Here is a 25,132-nt window from a genome sequence, read left to right on the forward strand (position 1 = left end):
GTAGCCATAGACTCAATATGCTTTTTGAAATGTGCCACCATTTTGTCCTCCTGTGCTGCGCGTCATCCTGTCCAGCTGCTTATATCCAGGTTACAGGTCATGCTGAGAAAAGGTCAGATAGTTGTACTATGTACAATAGTGTAGTGTATATAGTACCAAATGTTAGTTAACAGATTATAAAATAGTGCTTTGCCAGACAGTGTTTAGGGTTTTGAAGCAAAATGTCTGACACCAAGCCACTACAAATAAACTATTTAAGACTAACGAGACATTTCAACTTTTTTTTAAATAAAAAACATTTAAACCAAAAGACTGACAACACATTTAAACCCGGCTGAACTCACACATGCTTACAATTAATATCTGCCTTGCTGTGCTTGGCAACTGGTAGAAGGGTGAGAGAAAATGATGGCTTCATGGCATATTCATCATCAGAATTCTGGAATAGGAAGGGCTTAGTTGTAATACACTGCTAATCGATGAGTCTATTACATCTACCCAGTTTGGCCATCAAAATGTGCCTAAATTCCAATGATATGAGATCCTCCCTTCCAGGGTCAGAACATTTGCAGTTTTCAAGTTAATTTCCTGCAATTCTACACATTTTGCCATTGGGTAGAGAGAAAATGTTATAGTTTTAAAGCTAATTTCCTCAAATTAGTCACATTTTGCCATTTATGGAATGTTCATATGATATCTGAGTGAGATTGACAAACAAAATCAATGCGGCCCCTGGAGGTCAGGGCTCATGGGTCAGTAATTCGGCCATGATTACTACAAGGTTTAAATAGCTGGCTAGACTAACCTAGCAATCTGAAAAATATGTTAGCTGACATGGGCTAATTGATTGACTGTCATTGAGTGACATAACAAGAGGAAAGCTGCTGATGCACTGCCAAATTTTGAAATTGCACCTTCCTTGTTTTGGTCTGGAGCTCCCTAGCGGTCAGGGGCCCTAGGCGCAGAGCATGCTCTGCATCTAAGCACTGCTCCCTCCCTCTTTATCCTCTAGTGAAGATATTTTTACAGTATGTTAATTTAATCTGGGAGTCCACCTCATAGAGCTGAGCATAGAGCTGGGGTGTTCAGGGGAGAGAGGTGGGTGGTGTTGATACCTGGTGTCTCCTGTATCACATTACCCTGGTTGGGCTCAGGGAAGGTTTAGACTGAGGTGTGTAAAATACACAGTCTCCCTTGGAGAACGGGTCCACTCCAGATGGGCTAAGTGGACATTATGCAGACAGAATCAGACCGAGGCTTTGCCACTGATCGCCCATTTATACAGTGTAAATAATGAATGAGAGGTGTTGGATCAACTGTTGAATCCCAATGAGGCTCTCATTTAGTGATGAGGTTGTCAATAAAGCAAGAGATGCCATCATTTTTGAGAGCTAATAAAGTTTCCATTTATAGGCTTATGGGCCAATCCAGTAGTCCAGCCTAAATCAAAGGTGATTGTTGATTCCCGCATTCACATGAAAAACCTTTTGCACATGGAAAAGTTCCAAGTTTTCACTGAGTGTATGAAACATTAGGAACACCTATGACCTACAGCACGGTCAAACAAGTTAATGTTGCCGACATTTTCGGGCCCACTAAACAACTATTGATTTAGAACCACAGAGTTACCACAAGTCGCAAAGAAAACAGGAGCTGTCACCATTATTCCAGCACCATTTCGACATCATCAAATCACCTCTGCTTAGTCTAATACAGTGACAACTAAAAGATACCAAAAAACAATTTAGTCCAATCTACGTAAGCTAAATATGATGTGCCTGTCCATGGTTCTGATTTCTGTTGTGCATGTGTGTGTGTGTGTGTGTGTGCGTGTATGCATCTGTGCGTGCGTTCATACAAGTAGAAAAACATTTTGTCTCACCATACTTATTGAGAAATGCCAATTTCATCCTCCTCTCTTTCATGTTGTCGAAATGGTCTATGACTCCGTTATACAGTACACACTTACATTTCTTTGTAGTCCTAGACTTCCTAGCTAAAATGCTTGCTCACTAGCCTAACTTCTATTCATGGGCAACGTTATAGCTAGTTAACATTAGCCTTCTACATCTAGCAACCAGGACCATTCACAGATGAGATCGCTCAGTTTAGATTAACGCTGATTAGCAAATTTGTTACTTTTTTTTGTCAAGATAGGCCAGATGCTAGCTGGCTTCCCTTGCCTTCTATGCTACGTGCAGCAACAATGTCATATTCGTTTGGACCAGACAGCATCAGATAGATGGCCTACACATAGAGAGACAGAGGAGCGCTGTTTTTCTCGCTCGGATACCCACCTGTGAGATACATTCAGCCTCTTTGAAGGAAGAGGCTAAATGGAAAAATATATAAATTATTTGATTTAATTATATTTTTTATTGGTCAATTTTTTGGGGAAAACTGGCTTCCCTTATCATCCATGAATACACGCCACTGCAGGAGAATCCATGTGAAAGCAATGATCCCTTATTTATGTCACCTGTTAAATCCACTTCAATCAGTGTATATGAAGAGGAGGAGACAGGTTAAAAATGATATTTTTAGAGACAATATTTTTTAGAGACAACTGAGACATGGATTGTGTATGTGTGCTATTCAGAGGGTGAATGGGCAAGACATAATATTTAAGTGCCTTTGAACGGGCTATGGTAGTAGGTGCCAGGCGCACCGGTTTGATTGTTTCAAGACCTGCAACGCTGCTGGGTTTTTCACACACAGTCTCTGCTGGTCCTTGCTTTTGGCATTGCTTGTTCTTGGCATGCGTGCTCACTTATGTTCCCTCTTCTGGATCTTCCTGGTCTAATGTATGGGAGTGATGAGGAATGTAAAGGAATATGACTTTTTCTACGTCTTTTACAGTGTTCTTTGTCTTCAAATAAGGGTTTATCCGTCGTTTTAGGCAATTAAATTTTATGATTCACTTCTCAGTACAGTATCTGTCTACATACAGTAACACTGGCAGTGTACAGTTCTCCATTCTTTGAATGTCTCTTTACACTGCTCATTAGCAATGAGTTAGTTATCCTTGCTAAAAGCATTCGTGGAGACCTGAGTCATCCACACATGGGATTCTGCAGAGGCAGAGATGTCTAACATGTGAGGAGAAAGGGCCTTGAGGTGTGTGTGAGTGTGTGTGTGTGTCATGGTGCCCACAAAGACTTTGGTCAATGACCAGATACCGATCTGGCAGATGAACAGCATGTGAGACCCTCAAGATGTTGTGGTCCTTATATAACTACATTTTACAATCTTGCAAGAAAAAATGTTTGATTTTAGAATTCAGTTGTTCACTTAGCCTTGCCTTGTGATCAAGAAAAGCTTCAAGGCAAAAAATAATCACATTCTGTGATAGGTATCTGGATTTGTTGTGGTGTGATAGAAGCAGGAGCAACCAAGTTCCCCAGTATGATTCTGGTTGTCAATCAGGAGGATTAAAGGTAATTCTCTGAGGTGGGGGCACCGGCAATGTGTCCTGTTAGCATGAATAAATACAAAGTTAGCTTTTGGCAGCTTTGCTTGTCATCCCCCGCTTGGTCTTGGGTCACAAAGAAGACCAATGGTAACACAGTAGTGTAGGAGCAACATGATGCTGCTTCTCCAATCCCATGTACAGTGCCGGCCAAATATATTGGCACCTTTGCACTTTTCTTAAATATTTCTTTATCTCTTCTTAAAATGTAAAATAAATACAAACTTTTGGTCGCCACACATTGTTATTGGATTTTCAACATTGCAGAAACATTATTTTGTAGCCATCATTGAGCTTGCGGCACCTTTCTACTGGAAGTTTGTCCTACTTTTCAGTATTAACTGCTTCCATGTTCCATGTTTGAGGGGTGTCCTCCACCAACTGCTGTTTTCAGCCCTCGCCATAGGTTTTGAGTTGATTCAGATCTGGACTCTTGGCTGGCCAATCTCTTCTTGAACCATTCCATTGTTGAACATTGCACTGGGTTGAACATTGCTCTGGATGGAACATTGTAAAACTATGTAAAGGTTGAACATTGCACTCCAAATCACCTTGATAATCTCCTGATTTCATAATGTCTTTCACACGTTCAAGGCCTCCAGTACCAGAGGCAGAAAAGCAACCCCACAGCATAATCAAACATCCCCATCATTGATTGTAGGGAGAGTTATTTGCTTTGAATGCGTCATTAAATGACAGAATCTCGCAGTATCCCTTTAAGTACTAAAACTATGTAAATCTTCACCTGAATGCGAGTTTGTCTTTAACTCCTGAATGAATCATACCCCAAACACATGCTAACCAATGTACACATTGCCAATAACAGAGGAGGTTAGCGTGTCTTGGGGGTATGATCTTCTGTAACTTTCTCACTCATCATTATTCACGACTCATTCAGGATGATCCATAATCATGGTAGCATCCACATTCATGTAGAAGTGTTTAGAAACATATTATATTCTTATTTACAATAAAAGTGACTCAAAAATGACACAATACATTATTTAACATTCATTTCTATTGGGTACAAAATCATCTGAAACACCACCCGCCACCATGGCACACTTTGTACACAACATTCACATCAGCAAACCGCTTTACCACACGATACCATACATGAATATTATTAATATTAATACATAGTTTTAATATTTAACATACCTTGTCGTGCCCGGAGTCTGGTATGGTGGTTTAATCAAATCAAATCAAATGTTATTGGTCACATACACATATTTAGGAGATGTTATTGCAGGTGTACCGAAATGCTTGTGTTCCTAGCTCCAACAGTGCAGTAGTATCTAACAAGTCACAACAATACAATCTAAAAGTAAAAGAATGGAATGAAGAAATATATAAATATTAGGACGAGCAATGTTGGAGTGGCATAGATTAAAATACAGTTGAATAGAACATATGAGATGAGTAAAGCAGAATGTAAACATTATTAAAGTGACTAGTGTTCCATTATTAATTAAGCTCCTGACCATATATGCCTCCTGCTGATGGGGGTTTGAACCCTCTGTCTATGACCCTACTATCTGTCTCTCTCTCTTTACATTTCCCGCTGTACTGTAAAAAACAAAACAAAACATGAATTGTCTTTGTAAGCTGAAATGTATGATGCCTCTCGAGTTGGATATTAAATCAATACATGTACATTAAGTTCTCCTCCAACTGCTCTCCCCTTCTGTCTGCTACTGTCATCCATCTATCAGCTCTCAGGGAAGCTCACTGGGCTGCCCATGTGGTAACCATTGGTTACTGTGATGCTGTCATCCCCAGTGCCTTACTCAGTGGTATTCCCATCATAATGAAAGACTCCCGCAGTTTCTGTGGAACTAAATCAATACAACCAATAAAAAAAGAGGGTCCACTATGGAGAAATAAAAGAGCAAGTCTATAAGAAAAGAAGAGAGCAGCAACGAAGTTGATTTATGTTTTGCTTACGTTTTTACTCAGTGGCTTATTTGCTACTGCTGTTCAGTAGCTGGACAATAAAAGACCTCGCTTTAGTGTATGTCAACACTGTTCCACATGGCACTTACTGTTCGAGGAACTGCTTATGTTTGACTACTGTTGCTCTGTGTTTATTATTTAGGGAGGAATGGACAGTGCGTGCATATATGTGTGTCTGTCTGTGAAGTATGTTTTGTGGATGATAGGCTTTCATTATGTGATGGCAAGAAAAAAAGGGTTGAGATTTGTCGCCAAATAGGATCAAAACGATGGCTTTTAGAGCAGTGGTGCATTTCACAGTAGAACACAATGTTTTTCTCACCTAATGTGCCTCCAATTAAATGAAGGGAACATTGCAGGAGCAAAACTGCGGTCCTTGTCTCCTCACTCAGTCACACACTGACTCACCTTCTCAAGACCCCACAGCAACACACATTATATGATCTCCTTTGTCATACAGCTGGTTAAAAAAAACAGGCCTCACATCCTTTATGTAAAGACAACAATACAGTCACTCGACCCTGAGTAAGTTGGTATGAATGTATGAATGCAACACTGATTCACTGTTAGTCAGGAGACAGAGGTTAACTTTCATTTATTCCCTTTGATAAAAAAAATAAAAAAACACATTTATGTTTTTCAGCCCTTATGGCCTTCACCAGAATGATACAAATATCTGTATCGTATTCTAACATGGACCTGTGTGTTTTTTGGGGGCTGAACCTCAACTTGCGTTGGTTGAAGCACTGTACAACTGGAAGCTGTACAGTGCTTCCTGGAAGCTGCTGCTCACTGCAGTTATTTAACTCAGATATCAGTCAGAGGGTCAGGTCACCTGATGAAAACAAATAGATCATTGATTACCTGTTAAGATTTGCCCAATAAATTACATTCCTACCGGTTCCACAAACTGTATCTATTGAAATGACTATGTATTATAGTCAATTTGATTTCATTCACCTAGGAGTTATACAAAAATAGTGATATTGTATATTCTTTTGGTGAAAAGATGTAGCAAGTGTGCCTTCGACACCGTCTCACATCTCTGTGTGTCTACCAGGCTCGCAGAGATGCATGTCGCCACCTGGGTGTCAGAAGTGGGGAAGAAGAAAAGTAGTTGGGTGTCATCCGCATAGCAATGATAGGAGAGACCATGTGAGGATATGACGAAGCCGAGTGACTTGGTGTAAAGAGAAAGGAGAATAGGGCCTAGAACCGAGCCCTGCGGTACACCAATAGTGAGAGCATGTGGTGCAGACACAGATCCTCTCCATGCAACCTAGTAGGAGTGACCTGCCAGGTAGGATGCAATCCAGGAGTGTGCAGAGCCTGAGACGCTCAGCCCTGAGAGGGTGGAGAGGAGGATATGATGGTTCACGGTGTAGAAGGCAGCAGATAGATCTAGGAGGATGAGGACAGAGGAAAGAGCGTTAGTATTGGCAGATCGAAAACCTTCTGTGAAACTGGTTAGGTTCAAGAAGATTGTTCTGAGAGAGAAAACGAGGGAGGTAGTCATAGACAGCAGGCGTTTTGGAAAGAAATGAAAGAAGGGTTTCTGGTCTGTAGTTTTTGATGTCAGAGGGGTCAATTGTTGGTTTCTTGAAGAGGGGAACAACTCTGGCCATCTTGATTTCAGAGGGGACACAGCCAGTGGTCAGGGATGAGTTGATGAGGGAAGTGAGGAATGGGAGAAGATCTCCAGAGATGGTCTGGAGAAGGGAGGAGTGGACGGGGTCAAGTGGGCGGACGGAAATCATTAGTCGCAGGATTTCATATGGAGAAAGAGGGGATAAAAAGATCAAGGCGTAGGTGAGTTACACTATATATACAAAAGTATGTGGACACCCCTAAAAATCAGTGGATTCAGCTATTTCAGCCACACCAGTTGCTGACAGGTGTATAAAATTGAGAACACAGTCATGCAATCTCCATAGACAACATTGGCAGTAGAATAGCCTTACGTGGCACCGTCATAGGAATCCACCTTTCCAACAAGTCAGATGTAATTGCTGTTATTGTGAAGTGGAAAGTCTTGGAGCAACAACGACTCAGTCATGAAGTGGTAGGCCACACAAGCTCACAGAATGGGACCGCCGAGTGCTGAAGCCTATAGCAGGTAAAAAATGTCTGTCCTTGGTCTCAACATTCACTACCGAGTTCCAAACTGCCTCTGGAAGCAACAACAGCACAAGAACTGCTCGCCGGGAGCTTCATGAAGTGGGTTTCTATGGCCAAGCAGCCTGCACACAAGCCTAAGATCAACATGTGCAATGCAAAGCGCCGGCTGGAGTGGTGTAAAGCTTGCCACCATTAGACTCTGAAGCAGTGCTAACGCGTTCTCTGGAGTGATGAACCATGCTGCACCATCTGGCAGTCTGACGGATTAATTTGGGTTTGGCGGATGCCAGGAGAATGTGTCCACATACTTTTGGCCACGTAATGTATGTGTGAGTGGGACCATTGGACTCAGTAGGCTAAGTGAATGACAAAGTCGTCCGCAGAGAGAGAGAGGAGGAAGGGGTAGGAGGTGGAGGATTAAAGAGTGAGGAGAAGGTGTGGAAGAGTTTCAATGGGTTGGAGGCAGAGGCTTGACGTTTAGAGTGATAGAAAGTGTCTTTAGCAGCAGATACAGAGGAAGAGAAGGTAGAGAGGAGGGAGTGAAAGGATGATAGGTTGAGTTTCTTCATTTCCGCTCAGCTGCCCCGCGAGCCCTGTTCTGTCAGCACGCAGTGAGTCACTCAGCCACAGAGTGGGAGGAGAGGGCTGAGCCGACCAGGAGGAAAGGGGATAGTGAAAGTCAAAGGATGCGGAAAGGGAGGAGAGTAGGGTCGAAGAAGCAGAGTCAATGTAGTGGGAGAGACAGATGCAAAGATTGCGATGGCACATGATCATGTGGGTAGGAGACTAGGAATTCTACATGTGTTGTGCATGCAGGGTACACTACATTAGACAGTTCAAACAGCAAAGATTAAGTAGGCTAGTGGGTAGAGTGACAGCACTTAAATTCAATTCCCCAAGCAAGACAATACCAATGGTAACTTATGTAAAGTGCTTTGTAAAGTGCTTTTCATTATACAGAATAATCTCAAAGTGCAATAAACTTGCTACACTTGTAGGAGTTGATATCCTTCCAAACTATGGTTGGTGCAGTTTTTATTAGCTTGACCTAAGACTCATCAATACTGCTCACACAGACAGTGTTGGGTCCAGACAATGTTTATTCCATACCGTACAGCAGACAGTGATAGCATCCTAATTATCCACCCTTCTTCTAAAGTGTGCACTTGCACACTGCCAGTCATAGATTTAAAAACATTGCATTGGTGTAAGCAGTGCCTGGAGGGAGTTTTCACCATTGGTAAATCTATGATGGGAAGTGTGCAAGGGCACACTTTGGGCAAAGGTTGGAGAATTGTGATGCAGTCTTGTACACTCCAGTCCAGTATTAGAGTTTCATCTTGATCAACACTGACCCCCTCTGGATGTAAAACCGTCATGATTCAGTGTGTCCTCTACATTGAAGGTACTGCGCACTCATCTTCAAGTTGAAAGATGAGAGTGATTTCCCTTTAACATTATTAATAGGGAGATCAACTAATGAAAGTGGATTGATTTGGAATTTGCCTATGACACTCACTTATTTTCTGTTACTGTTATTGTCGATATGTGGCTTTGCAACAGAACACTTTCCGGAGTTTGTGGGCATTGATGCGCAGGTATCTAAATTACAATTACCATGTCAGTAAATGCATAACAGAGCACAATGACATCTCATAAATCTGGGGATTCAATCATTTGCAATGACTAGGCTATGATTAGGCTGTGTTGGTTATAATCCTTCCAGTCATAAGCAAAGCCCAAGTCGTGCACATGATTCTTGAAATAAATGAAAATAATAAAATTGTCAGACTAATTTCCAAAATCGTGTAGTTCAGTAGTCACATTTATGACTAAAATTAAAAAGAGAAGACGTTTTACAACAAACTATCTTTATACTTCTGTTTTTAGTCACAAAGATGGCAAGGAGTTGAAACCTGTGTGTATCCTAAGGCTAAATCTAGGCTACATTAGCCTGTATATTTACTAGCTCTGAGAATAGAAAACGAAAACATTTACAATTGTTTTAATACGGACTAATTCCGTTGTTTCTATGTCATGTGCTCACTCACGTGTAGGCCGACTGCCAATGAAACCGAGCCTGCCCCATGTTCCTCTCAGAGTGAGTTGTTGAGTAAAAAACATGTGTGAACACTGTTCGGCGCTCGAGTGCCATGTCACTGCTGCTCACACCGCCACCGCGCTCAGATCCAGTCGAGCACTCTCATCGCAAAAGCATCTCCTCTTTACCGAAGCGCGTTGACACCAACGATGTTCAAGTAGGCTACCCTCAAAAGCGCAGCCGCTCTACTGTATTCCCCGGAAGAAAGGATGCGGAAAGGATGAAACAAGACAGAGCAGCTCTGTAGTAGCCTTCTGCACAGCAATTTCAATCCGGATTTAGTGAAATCCTCAACCAATTAACAGTCTTTACCGCGGCTCTGTTGTAATCTGCTTCTCAACACACCCCGTCGTTCCAATCAGGTTTCACAGGTTTATTATTCACCCTGCAGCGAGGACAGACACTCTGGACAGGACAGAGCTGAGCAGAGGCTGAGGAGTTGAGAGCTGCCCTAAGCTGAGACAAATTACACATTTCATTCAGCCTTGCTCTAAAGTGGTTTGTTTCCTCTACGGTTGAATTTGAAAGGACATTCTTAGTTGTATCTTCCACCTTCTACACAGCAGGAAATGGTGCATATGACAACTGTATTTATACAGTAACCTAATAATAGTTTGGGGATATCACTTTTCGAATGCCAGCTCTGCCATGAACAAAAATGGTAAGTAACCTACCACGTATTGTTACACTGTGTAATACTGTTTGTTACACCTTTGTAAACAAGGTGAGAGAGGTTTTGAACCGTTATTCTGGTCAAGGAAACTTAACTTGCTAAACCTCCCTCTATTTATTTGACTGCTTTTGCAGTATTTATTGTGGCAATTAATGCCTTACTTCTGTATAGGCCTCAGTTGTGCCATAGCCTAGTGAGGGGTAGTGGTATGTAATTTTATTGTATTGGTAATGCTCATTACAAAAACACCTGCACACATTCTAAATGACCCTCACATGCTTGACCCTCACAGTCTACTACATCACAACCCCCCCCCCTCTATCTAACACACATGCACACACACATAATTGTTTATTTCAATATTTCACATAATTAATACTCAGGTTGTATTGTCTCAAAGTGCTGCTGTGTGCTGGACCACGTGGTGGGGCAAGGTGTAATCTGTGCGTTAGAGATGTCTCTAAGGCCCAGGAATCTCCGATTCAAACTCTGCAAGCATTATAATACGTTTGTTTAGTGTTATTACGATACCAGAATTTTTTACTTTGATACCGATAACAGGTTTAGTATCATGATACCGAAACGATACTAAACACCAAAACGAATACTCGATACAGAAACGATACCACAGCAAAAAAAAAAAAAAAGTGTATTAGCTAAAATCCCAGAATAACCACTGGGCATTATTTTATTAAACATTGAACAATGTCACGAACCGGCTCAAAGCACGTAACAAATAAGGCGCCAACGTGGAGATAGGGAATAACAAAATATATTTAACTAAAGTAAACTAAATATAATTAACAATGGTGTGTGTAGTCAGGAATCAGTAGTGTAAGTGAGTGTTTGCGTGCATAAATGTGATAATGAGGGGTGTTGAAAAGGTGCCAACACAAACAACCGCAAACAACCAAAAACCACCACAAAAATGCCACAACCAAAATCTGTGTCTGCATGGAGAGAGTCTTCTCAATGAATGGGGAAGAGGTGCATTTATCCTGGTGTGTCCCATTTCACTGACGACCCTCCCGGCTCCGCCCACCGACATCCTGTTAAGGAAAACAAGAGCAAAGAGAAAGAATTCTGCAGACAGAGTGGGAGGGTCGTCACAACAATATGTTGATAACTGGTACAACTAAAATAGCAAATAGAACAGTTAAACACCATATTAAATAACAGGAGAATATCTTCAATTTCCCATATGCAAAACCACATCTGAGACTCACCGCATTACAATAATATTTTACAATTGACATCTAAACTGTTTTCAAATGGAATTTGATACATATCAGGGTTAATTTGCTCATCTATCTGCGTAATATTGGTTCAAATGACATTATGATTCATTATTCATTACTGCAAAGTCATTTATAGTATTAAATTAATAGCCTAGTTCCAAATTGACATAATAACACTATTTTTTATATTTTTAAATGTCACCTTTATTTAACCAGGTAGGCTAGTTGAGAATAAGTTCTCATTTGCAACTGCGACCTGGCCAAGATAAAGCAAAGCAGTTCGACACATACAACAACACAGAGTTACACATGGAATAAACAAACATACAGTCAATAATACAGTAGAAAAATATATGTACAGCATGTGCAAATGAGGTAGGATAAGAGAGGTAAGGCAATAAATAGGCCATGATGGCAAAGTAATTACAATATAGCAATTAAACACTGGAATGGTATGATGTGCAGAAGATGAATGTGCAAGTTGAGATACTGGGGTGCAAAGGAGCAAGATAAATAAATAAATACAGTATGGGGATGAGGTAGATTGGATGGGTTGTTTACAGATGAGCTATGTACAGGCGCGGTGATCTGTGAGCTGCTCTGGCAGCTGGTGCTTAAAGCTAGTGAGGGAGGTAAGAGTCTCCAGCTTCAATTAGCTTCACTTTGAAGCTAATTTCCGAAGCTTCTATATTGTAATAGTCTACACACTAAGTTTGCCAATTGTTTCTTCAACCTCAGAAGGCTGAAGAAGGGTGCTGCTCGTTCTGTGAGTAAGCGAATGCTCCTACCGCTGTCTCTGCCAAGAATATTTGACTGGTGTTTTGGCTGTTTATCGTACTGGTACATGTGTGATCAAGTGTGTGTTGCTTGTGTGTGTTTGCCATTTCACTGGCGGAGCTTGTTTTCAGGAGACGAGGTGTGGGTTTTGTTTGCAAACTCGTTTTAGCTCACAACAAGCATGTAGCATGGCAAATGCTAGACAGAAAAATGCTGCAAAGCTCAATGCGGAAGAGGACCACATACCAAGCACTACTGTACACTCCATGAACAAAAATAGTTTTATAAAGATCAAATAGATCTTCCGGAAAATAACTTTTAGTCCTTCCTGCAAATCTTTATGGATTATACCAACAAAAGGGTTGATGAGCTGTATAAGGATGTAATGGGATTTAAACACAGTTTGGAATTTATGCAGTCGGAGGTGGAGGAGTTAAAGGTTATGAATGTCACCAGCCAGACTGCATTCAAAACCATGTCTGAGGATTTCGCAATTTTCCAAGCAACACTTGACACTCTTCCAAAGGAGACTACCTTGAAAACCAATTTAGGCACAATAACATTTTAATCAATGGAATTGAGGACGTAAAGACTGAAACTTGGCATGACACAGAAGTCAAGGCAAAGAAACTCCTGGCAGATCAACTCATACTGGACCCTAAAATCTTTGAGATGGAGAGGAGAGGGCGCACAGGAATATCACTTTCTTCCCCGATGGACAGCCCAAATCTACAATGGTGAAACTGCTCAGATTCAAAGACAAGGAGGAGATTCTCAGGAGAGCCAAGTGCCTGAAGGGAACCAACATATTCAATGAAGACTTCTCTGAAAAATTACGCCTCAAAAGAAAGGAACTACTGCCACCCCCCCCAAATAGAGGGATGCCTATGGCAAGTGACTCTGCTATTGTCAACTGATTTGACATCCACACACAACCACACGTACACACACACACACCATTTACATGTTTTGTAATTTTAATAGTATTAACCACCCCTCTTTGGCAGACAAATCTTTTTAGATTTTTCACAGCTTTTCTTTTACATATACATACACATTTTGCATACACATTTTAAATACATGGTACTTTTATATAAAGCAATCACATAATAATACATTACCAAACATAAGCTCTTTAATACCACCTCTCAGCCTATCCCACCTATCACCATAGACCACCCTCGTTTGGTTTGTGTGTCATATATTTTTCAATTGTGCTGGGAAGTTTTACATATACACTACCGTTCAAAGGTTTGGGGTCACTTAGACATTTCCTTGTTTTTGAAAAGGTCATTTTTTGTCCATTAAAATAACATCTAATTGATCAGAAATACAGTGTAGACATTGTTAATGTTGTAAATGACTATTGTAGCTGGAAACAACTGATTTTTAGTGGAATATCTACATAGGCGTACAGAGGCCCATTATCAGCAACCATCACTCCTGTGTTCCAATGGCATGTTGTGTTAGCTAATCCAAGTTTATAATTTTAAAAGGCTAATTGATCATTAGAAAACACTTTTGCAATAATGTTAGCACAGCTGAAAACTGTTGTTCAGATTAAAAAAGCAATAAAACTGGCCTTCTTTAGACTAGTTGAGTATCTGGAGCATCAGCATTTGAGGACTCGATTACAGGCTCAAAATGACCAGAAACAAATCACTTTCTTCTGAAACTTGTCAGTCTGTTCTCGTTCTGAGAAATTAAGGCTATTCCATGTGAGAAATTGCCAAGAAACTGAAGATCTTGTACAACGCTGTGTACTACTCCCTTCACAATACAGTGCAAACTGATTCTAACCAGAATAAAAAGAGGAGTGGGAAGCCCCGGTGCACAACTGAGCAAGAGGACAAGCACATTAGTGTCTAGTTAGAGAAACAGACGCCTCACAAGTCCTCAACTGGCAGCTTCATTAAATAGTACCTGCAAAACACCAGTCTCAACGTCAACAGTGAAGAGGCGAATCCGGGATGCTGGCCTTTTAGGCAGAGTTGCAAAGAAAAAGCCATCTCAGACTGGCCAATTAAAAGAAAAGATTAAGATAGGTAAAATAACAGACACTGGACAGAGGAAGATTGGGAAAAAGTGTTATGTACAGACAAGGTGTTCGGATCACAAAGAAGAACATTTGTGAGACACAGAAAAGATGAGATGCTGGAGGAGTGCTTGACGCCATCTGTCAAGCATGGTGTAGGCAATGTGATGGTCTGGGGGTGCTTTGCTGGTGGTAAAGTGGGAGATTTGTGCAGGGTAAAAGGGATCTTGAAGAAGAAAGGCTATCACTCCATTTTGCAACACCAAGCCATACCCTGTGGACAACACTTAATTGGAGCCAATTTTCTCCTACAACAGGACAATGACCCAAAGCACAGCTCCAATCTACACAATAACTATTTAGGGAGGAAGCAGTCAGCTGGTATTCTGTCTATAATGGAGTGGCCAGCACAGTCACCGGATCTCAACCCAATTGAGCTGTTGTGGGAGCAGCTTGACTGTATGGTTTGTAAGAAGTGCCCATCAAGCCAATCCAACTTTTGGGTGGTGTTTCAGGAACCATGGGGTGAAATCTCTTCAGATTACCTCAACCAATTGACAACTAGAATGCCAAAGGTCTGCAGGGCTGTCATTTCTGCAAATGGAGGATTCTTTGACGAAAGCAATGTTTGAAGGGCACAATTTTTTAAATAAAAAAATAATTACTTATTCATTTTGCAACTCATTTCATGTATGTTTTCATGGAAAACAAGGACATTTCTAAGTGACTCCAATCTTTTGAACGGAAGGGTATTTTGAACCTTTCTAATCGTATAGTCTCCACAGATTGTGAACTAAAGATGAAAACCTTTCCTACGAGTATTATTATATTATTTATTGACAGACAATGGCTTTCCAGATCGTTCAACACTGCTATTTGTAAGGTTAATTTGCAGTGCATGTTGTGATTTCTAAAGCATTCTTGAACCGGTGACCAGAAACAAGCTACATAGGGGCAATACCAGAATAAATTATCTAGTGATTGTCTCTTTGCAGAAAAATCTACAGAGATTAGATTGTTGTATGTCCCATATATATGTAGCATTATGTTGGTGGCAAGAATTTTGTATAATAATTGAAATTGAAAAATTCAAAGTGTTGAATCAAGTGTTGTTTTTTGTGCCAGGTCATAAACCATGTGCCATGGAATCAGTACATCGAAATTCTCTTCCCATTTATTTTGCGACCTGTATGGCGTAGCTGTCAACATTTTTGTCCTCAAATGAAACTGGTATATTTTTTCTAATTTTGCCAATACCTTTCAGCCTATTTCTATCTTTAATATATGGCAGGCAAACAAGTTCCCTACCTTCTCCCTTTTACACTTGCCTCCTCTATTTTTGTGCTAATGCTGCAATAAGTTGGTTGTACGTTTTGATTGAGCTTACGTTCACATACATTTTCGATAGCTGCATGTGTGACATAACTCCATTGTTTCTATCCATAATACCATTAATAAATATTAAGAATATATTTTTTTATTCATCACTATATTTGAGTTTAACCATAACATTTGTTGTAATATTTGTTCTATCTTTTCTGGAAGGATAAAACTGAAATTGTAACAGCTTTGTACGGCTTGTTTAAGAAAGGGCGATACTTTTTCATGATCAATTAGTCAGAAATTAGAATTTGTAATATGTATAAAGGCAAAAATGAAATTTGCAACAAAGTATGAGTCTTTCTTAATAATTGTAACATGTATGCTGGGAGTTGGGAAGCAAGTTCAAGGAGTGTATTTAATAAATAATTGAACATAGAATAATATAAGAAACACGGGTACCGTACACACATGAACAGAAACAATAATGCCTGGGGAGGGAACCAAATGGAGTGGCAGATATAGGGAAGGTAATCAGGAAGGTGATGAAGTCTGAGGCGCCGGTGCGTGTAACGATGGTGACAGGTGTGTGTAATAATGAATAAATAGGTACCTTTCATTTTGTCTGGCTTAGCGTTCCAAATAACTCATATGATTTAAAAAACGAGCCGTTTTGAGTAGGCAGTGCCATTAGTAAGTAAGTAAACTGTGATAGGAGTTAATCAATGTGATTTTCCATAAACAAGTATTTACCTCTCCATGGTTGCGGAATCTTATCTATTTTTGCAAACTTTCTATTGAAATTGATTGTGGTATGTTTTTTCAGATGTGAATACCATGCATGTCTACTTCACCATCTGCCAATTTTATTGGTAAATTACAAGGTAGTGTAAACACTGTGTATTTAGCGATCCAATACGTAATATAGTACACTTGTCATAATTAGGTTTAAGTCCAGAGAGGCTACAGAAATTATCAAGATCTTCAGTGAGACTCTGCTGGTATCCAGATTGCGGACTTAAATAAAACATGAGTCATCGGCAACATGAGTCATCGGCATACATTGACACTTTTGTTTTTATCCCCTGGATTTCTAACTACGACAAAAAAAAATCATAATTGACTTTTTTTTTTGCACAACATAGGTACAGCAGATCCCCTTATTGTATGGGACACGTTAAAATTTACTTTCAGAGGCCATTCAATACAATACCCATCATTAAAACAAAAGCAGTTTAGGTCAAGAGATTAGACTAATAAAGGAATAGAAAAAATAACAGCACAGGTAGACAGTAATGGAAACTGTACTATAGAGGCAAAAAAATAGGTTAGAGGAAAAACAAAAAGAATTGGAGGTATTTATTCAAGAACGATCAAGTGTAATGTATTACAAAAATAAAGCAAATTGGATGGAAAATGTTGAAAACAGCAAACTGCTACCAATTTTTTTTTTTTTACAGAAACTCATTACAAATGATGGAGTTAAGAATCATCAAATTAGATTATGAAAGAGGAAGCCAATTATTTTAAGCATATGTTTTCTTTTCAGTCTCATCCATTTCCACTGAATGATGTTAACTGTAAGAATTGAATGATGTTAACTGTAAGAATTGAATGATGTTAACTGTAATGTAAAATTAACAGAATATACAGAAAGGCCTGGCCTGTGTGTAGGCCAACTCACAGAAGATGAACTTTTGAGGCAATTCAATATTTTCAGTCTGGAAAAAAACAGGGCTTGATGGTATACCAGTAGATGTATTTCAGACATTTTTAATTTACTCAGAGATCCATTATTAGCATGTTTTAATAACTCCTATAAAATGGCAGACTTTCAAGGTACTCAACAAGAAGGTCTGATTTCATTACTACTATTACAAGACCCAGGTGGTAAGTATAAAGATCCAGTCTATTTAAAACATTGTAGGCGTCTTGCACTTATTTGTTGTGATGCAAAAATCCTTGTGAAATGCATAGCACATAAAATAAAAGGTTTTTACCAGATACTACTCATCCTGATCAGACAGGTTTTTTACATGAACGATATATTGGAGATAGTATACGACAATTACTTGAACAATTGAACATTATGAAACATCAAAGATACCAGGTCTGTTCTTTATAGCAGATTTTGAAAAGGCCTTTGATAAAGTACAACTACAATTTATATATAAATGCCTGGATTACTTTAATTTCTGTGAATCTCTTATACAATGGGTTAAAGTAATAATAATGGTTACTTCTCAGAAAGTATTGAGCTTTTAAGAGGAGTAAAAAAAGGCTGTCCGTTGTCTCCATACCTATTCATTATGGTCATTGAAATGCTAGCAATTAGATCCAACAAGAACTTCAAGAGGTTTTAACTAAAAATTGTAATCCAATAGGCTTTGATTAGGAAGTAATCAAGATGGCTAGTTTGATTAAGCCTCCTCCATGTCACTAGTTCAGGGGTTTTCAGCCTCCATTTATCCACTAGTTCTAATGTATCCATGATATTCGTGATCTCCTTAAGTGCTTGAGGGTGAAAGTTCAGTGGTATATGCTTTACGATCCATTGAGGTACTTAAAACTGTATTATAATCTCCCACCATAATAAAATATTAATTTGTTGCTTGTGAGCTCAATAGATCATTATATATATATTCAAAGAAGTGTGGATCATCAATATTTGGCCCATATAGATTAATTAGCCAGATCGGTTTTTGGTCCAATAGCATATTTTAAAGAATCCATCTTCATTGAGGATCTGTTTGCACAGTTTGCACAATTGGATCAAATGTTTTAGTAATTAGTATAATCACCCCTTTTGAGTTTCTTTGCCCATGACAAAATATATTTCTCCTCCAAGTCCTTTTTCCACCCAACCTCATCTATATTTGTAGAGTGAGTTTCCTGTAAACAATAGATATTATATTATATTATCTTAGCCAGGGAAAAAATGATTTAAAAAAATATTTTCTAAGCCATTTCAATTGTAACTGGCTATACTTGTTTCCCCACTTACCATAATAAAGTTTCAATTATACTTACCAAAACCAATGTTTGTAATCATACCATTAAAAAGCACCATGATTTGTAAGTGTCCATATAGCTGTACCATAATATTTGCACTGTTAAGCATACTCTAGCTGCAACTTTGTAAACCTTCAATTGTCCTTATATTCCACCCACTAAAACCTCCCCCATATCTAGCTCTGTTGTCACCCACCAGTGGCTATTTTAGCATGTAAATCTTGCTGGGGCAAAAAAGAAAAGTGGGATGCAACACAACACTAAACAATACATTAATTGCACTATACCACTGATACACCTGGCTATCAGCGGAGCCTTGTCTGGCAGCGAAACGGTTCATTCAGGGTGCGGCAGGTAGCCTAGTGGTTAGAGCGTTAGGCCAGTACCTGAAAGGTTGCTGGATCGAATCCCTGAACTAACAAGGTAAAAATATGTTGTTCTGCCCCTGAAAAAGTCAGGTTACCTACTCTTCCCAGGAGGATGTCATTGTAAATAAGAACTTGTTCTTAACTGACTTGCCTAGTTAAATTCAGCCTTTAAAAAAAATACATAGCTAATTTGGCTGACTTGCTTAAACAAATGTGGTTTCTACTGACAATTGAGATGTACAAACTATGGCATAAGGGGACGACAAGCAGATAAGAGGCTATCCATAATTTTGATTAAGACATTAGAGGGAGCTAGGACGGACATAGTCATTATAACTATTTGTTCAGCACATCGTACAGCAACAGAATTCAGAACATGGGCTGTTATTACAGTGTTCCCCCTGTACACCAAGTCAGAACAGTATGATAAATAAAGGGGGTATAAAAGCAGACAATGAAAGCTCTTACAATATGCAATGGTTACATTTCTCAAAACAGGTTATAGGCTACATGTGCACCACCAAGTCAGAACAGTAGGCGAAATTAAGAGGTGAAAATAGATCAGATTATTAGGGTGAGGCACATGGGCTACTAACAGCTTACTACACAACATACACTTAGTATTACTTTCTTTGTTGCTGTATACATATCTCACTGGCATATTACATCATTTATGCAGCAGCATACAATACATTTTTGGATTCACCTTGTTGTGCTGTGCTCACTTGAAAAGATGTACAATTCCGAGTTGGATGAAAGTTCACTGCGTATTTTCCCAGTCGTAGCTCGTTTTTCCCCGAGTTCCCAGGTGTCTTAAACTCACTAAAGCTGGATTTTGCAGTTACAAGTTAACAGTTGTTTTGAGCGTGGCACAAATCATGCTTCATTGACAGCATGACCAATGTTAAATGTTTATAATTTTTATCCTGGAAAAGAGACCCTTAGTCTTAGACTTGGAACCACACAGCCACTCCACTGAATAGCAGGCTAGTGATTGCTTTGGAATGCTTGTAGTTAGCCACTGATTCCTTTGTTAGCCACTCATTGTTGAATTTGCAATTTCCAACTTGTTGTGTAATGTTTATGTCCAATGGCCGATGAACACCGATACGTTTTATCTATAATTTCTCTTCATATGACAAGGATTAAAAAGGATTTGCCAGTAGATTGTCGACTTGATTCATGATGATGACTGCTGGCTAAGATTTTGAAAGTATGATGTTGACGTGATCAGTCCAATCAAAGTTACTGTACATATAACGTGATTTGACGTAATCTTATCTGTGGCCGATGACCTTGATCCTTCTTGGATGGGCACTTCTAATGTAACTCTATGGCAGCACCCAAGGGGCTTGACTTTTCGAGCTCTACCCTTAGACTTGGCGGTGATGTGGTGTCCCCATGAGTGACAGAACACTGAGCCAATCAAGGCGCAACGCTCCGTATTTTCTGCTGGCTTGGCTTGCCCCACCACCTCAGAAAGCACTTAGCTAGGCTGAAACACCTACATTGTGGAGCTGCCTTACTCAAGAAAACACAAAAGAGACCGTGTTTGTATGTGGCTTTGCAAACTGTTTGTTTGCAAACTGATATTTGACACGTATTTATGCCAAAATAACATGCAAAACAGGCAAGCCCAAATAAAATGTATTTATTTTGCTAAAAATGCGAGTCGCCACTGGTTGTCACTAAGAACATCAGACCATCTCCCTGACCCGATGTGGAGTCTGCTTACCAGACTTTTCTCACATCTTTCAATTCTGTATTACACCACCGCTTTCCCTTAGTTAAACATGTAAGAGAGCAGCAGATGGCTTCTGGAAACCTTGGTTTACAACCTGTCTAAAGAAATTTTAAAAAGTTGTGTAATAAGTTTCTTACAAATCCCTCTCCCCTGAATTCTGAAAATAACAAATTTGCTCACCTACTTCGAATATCCCCCAAAATATATTTTTCAATATAAAGTCAACTTTGAAAATCAATCAACATAACAAAAATGTATTGTTGGAAATAAGACCTATATTGATCCTCATGTTATTTCATGTGAATTTAATTGAATGTTGGTTCCTCTCTGTCAAAGAAAATAGAGAAAACTGATGGAAATTCCCTGGATTACATTAAGGGACATTTCCCTTCTCTGTATCAGTTTGATCCTCTTGATGGATGGAGGTAATTGGTAACTTAAATATTTCAGGAGCAGGTCATGATGAGATTGGTGCCTCTTTGGGGAAATCAATGTCTTCCTCGAATACTAAGCTGCTAACATACTGTATATCCTCACCAAATCAATGCAAACTGGTATAGTTCCTAAATATTAGAAAATTGTCAAAGTTATCCCCCTCTATAAATCTGTGGATCCCAGATCTTTTACAAAGTATCGCCCAATATCTGTACTACCATGTTTTTCTATAATCCTAGAAAAAAATGGTGTATAAGAGGATGTTGAAACATTTAAATTGACACTATTCTATATGAGCACCAACATGTTTTTTGTAAAAACTACTCCACAGACAAGGCTCTATTGCAACTTGTGAATTAAGTCTTTTACAATCCTGAACAACAATGAATATGCTCTTGGCATATTTTTAGATGTATTCGTGATTATGCATATAATTGGCTATACAGTTATGTTTATGCAGGGGCCAAGATATCCTGTGCTGTGCCTCAGGGTTCGATAATTGTACCTTTATTATTCCTAATCTATATCAATGACCTTGCTGCTCTGTCTTCTACCGTACTCCCGATTGTTTTTGCTGATGATACCAATTTCATTTTATCGCATAAGAATTTCGATTCACTAATTAATGAAGCCAACTCAGGCATGGTCAAATTTTCTGAATGGTTCCAGATTAAAACATCACATTTTATTGTGTTCACTAGTAAGAATAAGAAATATTGTAAAAAATATATATATAATTTAAAAGCCAGAATCTCAGTTGGTGGGAATGAAATGGAACAAGTCACATCAAATTTGATTATTCAGAGTTCTAATTGATGAAAAGTTATCCTGGAAAGGTCATATTCAATTTCTCTGTAGCAAGGTAATGACATCTGTTGGTATCAAAAAGATTAGTGGTTTGGTTCATCAGGCTTGCTTCCTAACTCTATACTATAGATTAATTGGCCCATGTCTCATTTACTGTAATATTATCTGGGTTGGTACATATGCCTCCTACCTACATAAATGACAAATCATACAAAATACAATTGCAAGACTAGCCACCTCCTCTAATTACCTGTTTCCATCTGCACCTTTGTTTAAGAAACATAATATCTTGTCTATTTATGACATTAATGTTGGTCAATTATGCTCTTTCCATCTACAGATATTCATACCTCCCTGACAGTTTACCTAAACCCTTCAATGGATTCTTCCAGGTCAATTCTGACATCTATCTATATAACACAAGACATTGCGATAACCTTCACCCTCCCCACTGCCCCACCTCACATAGTCAATTCTCAATCAGATATTGAGGTACCATACTCTAGAATTCTTATCTTCACATTGCCAAAAATCATCATCCCTCAATAACTTCAAGCGAAGACTGGGGGTCAGCCTGATGAACCAAACTACTCAGTAATCTCCTCCATATAGCCTAACTCTCACGCGCGCACACACACACACTTAAACAAAAATTATAAATGTTTTATGTGATTACTGATCAATTCATTTATATATATTTATAATTAGTAGGTTTACTTATCTGTTTCAACAATCCTTTTTTGTACTTCTATTGTATATTGTTTTTTTGTGGTGTGGTTTTCATATAAGCCCTTGGCCTTCCAACCACATCTATCTGTATTGTTGTATATCACTGTAGTGCAAAAAAAAAATTGAACAAATGAAAAAATAATAGAAATTCAGCTTGGCAAAAGAGACCCTCAAACTTCTACAGATGCACAATTGAGAGCATTCTGTCAGGCTGTATCACTGCCTTGTACGGCAATTGCATCTATAGATCCAACTGCAGGGCACTCCAGAGGGTAGTGCGGTCAGCCCAACGCATCACCGGGGGATGACCTGACCTCCAGGACATCTACAGGACCCCGGAGTCACAGGAAGGCCAAGAAGATCATCAAGGACCTCAGCCAACCGAGCCAAGGCCTGTTCACCCCGCTACTATCTAAAAGGCAGAGAGTACAGGTGCATCAAAGCTGGGACCAACAGTGAGAAACAGCTTTTATCTCCAGGCCATCAGACTGTTAAACAGTCACCACTAGCCTTAGTAAATGTTCTAGCTGTCTACCACCTGGTTCTCTACCCTGAACCTTAGAGACTGCTGCCCTATGTACAGTACATAGTCATTGAATACTGGTCACTTTAATAATGTTTACATACAAAACACACCATTATATGTATATATATTTATATTCATGATATGTATATATATATTTATAGTCTGGTCTCTGACATTGTTTGTTCAGATATTTCTTCATTTCTACATTTTTTGGATGATGTGTGTTGTGTTTTTGTATTTTTTAAAAATTGTTCGGCATAACTGCACTGTTGGAGATAGAAACACACACATTTCGCTGCACCTGCGATAACATCTGCAAATCTGTGTACATAAGCAACCAATGCAATTTGATTTGATTTGACACAGGCAATGAAATAAAATAAATTCTACACAGCATACTAACATTCCCAGGGTGCATTTAAACTCCCTGTTGCAATGCTCCACCCAGGGCTGCTGTCTGGCTACTTTTAGCAAGCCCAGAAAAACGCAAATTAGTCTAAATATAATAGCCAAGTTATGAGTGCATTTCACATTACTTTTGGTTTAATCATATTATAATGCTCACATGAATGTCATGCTGAATATGTGCACTACATGTACATAGCCTAAGGTATGTGGATATCCCTTCGAATTAGTGGATTCGGCTATTTCAACCACACCCGTTGCTGACAGGTGTATAAAATCGAGCACACAGCCATGCAATCTCCATAGACAAACAGCCGTAGAATGGCCAGTACTGAAGTGCTCGGTGACTTTCAACGTGGCACCGTCATAAGTCGGTTCAGCGTGGCACATTTCAACAAGTCCGTTCATTAAATTTCTGCCCTGCTAGAGCTGCCCCAGTCAACTGTAAGTGCTGTTATTGTGAAGTGGAAACGTCTAGGAGCAACAACGTCTCAGCTGCGAGGTAGTAGGCTACACAAGCTCATATAATGGGACCGCAGAGCGCTGAAATGTGTAGTGCATAAAAAAAATATTTAAAAAAATAATTTAAAAAATAAAATCGCCTGTCCTCAGTTGCTACACTCTCAACCGAGTTCCAAACTGCCTCTTCAAGCAGTGTCAGCACAAGAACTGTTCGTCGGGAGCTTCAAGAAATGGGTTTCCATTGCAGAGCAGCTGCACACAAGCCTACAATCACCATACGCAATGCCAAGCGTCGGCTGGAGTGATGAATCATGCTTCACCATTTGGCAGTCTGACGGATGAATCTGGTTTTGGCGGATGTCAGGAGAATCTTAACGCTACAGCATACAATGACATTCTAGACTATTCTGCGCTTCCAACTTTGTGGCAACAGTTTGGGGAAGGCCCTTTCCTGTTTCAGCATGACAATGCTCTGTGCACAAAGAAAGTTCCATACAGAAATTTGTTGAGATCGGTGTGGAAGAACTTGACTGGCATGCACAGTGCCCTGACCTCAACCCCTATGGGATGAATAGGAAAGCCGACGGAGGTTAATTGGAATTGGAACGCCGACTGCGATCGCCCAACATCAGTGCCCAATGCTCTTGTGGTTAAATGGAAGCAAGTCCGGGCAGCAATGTTCCAACATCTAATGGAAAGCCTTCCCAGAAAAGTGGAGGCTGTTATAGCAGCATATTAATGCCCATGATATTGGAATATGATGTTCGACGGGCAGATGGCCACATACATGCAATGCCTGTAAACAAATCCACAAATGCTGATGCTCCAGATACTCAACTAGTCAAAAGAAGGCCAGTTTTATTGCTTCTTTAATCAGAACATAATTGCAAAAGGGTTTTCATATCAATTAGCCTTTTAAAATTGTAAACTTGGATTAACTAACACAACATGCCATTG

General features: G+C 39.5%; 1 protein-coding gene across 5 annotated transcripts in view; it reads left to right on the forward strand.

Moving 5' to 3' along the window:
* Nucleotides 1-9,706: 9,706 nt before the first annotated feature.
* LOC112258302 (actin-binding LIM protein 3-like) overlaps nucleotides 9,707-25,132 on the forward strand; it is a 135,002-nt gene continuing 119,576 nt past the window's right edge. For 3 of the 5 annotated variants that reach the window (XM_042327086.1, XM_042327087.1, XM_042327088.1), the window contains exon 1: nucleotides 9,707-10,305. In XM_042327086.1, coding sequence (XP_042183020.1) covers nucleotides 10,293-10,305 — 13 coding nt within the window. In that variant the 5' untranslated portion in view covers nucleotides 9,707-10,292. The remainder of the gene's footprint in view (nucleotides 10,306-25,132) is intronic. The other 2 variants (XM_042327089.1, XM_042327090.1) reach the window with 1 other exon arrangement.

This window comes from Oncorhynchus tshawytscha, linkage group LG09, assembly GCF_018296145.1.
Source record: "Oncorhynchus tshawytscha isolate Ot180627B linkage group LG09, Otsh_v2.0, whole genome shotgun sequence".
Lineage (NCBI taxonomy): Eukaryota > Metazoa > Chordata > Actinopteri > Salmoniformes > Salmonidae > Oncorhynchus > Oncorhynchus tshawytscha.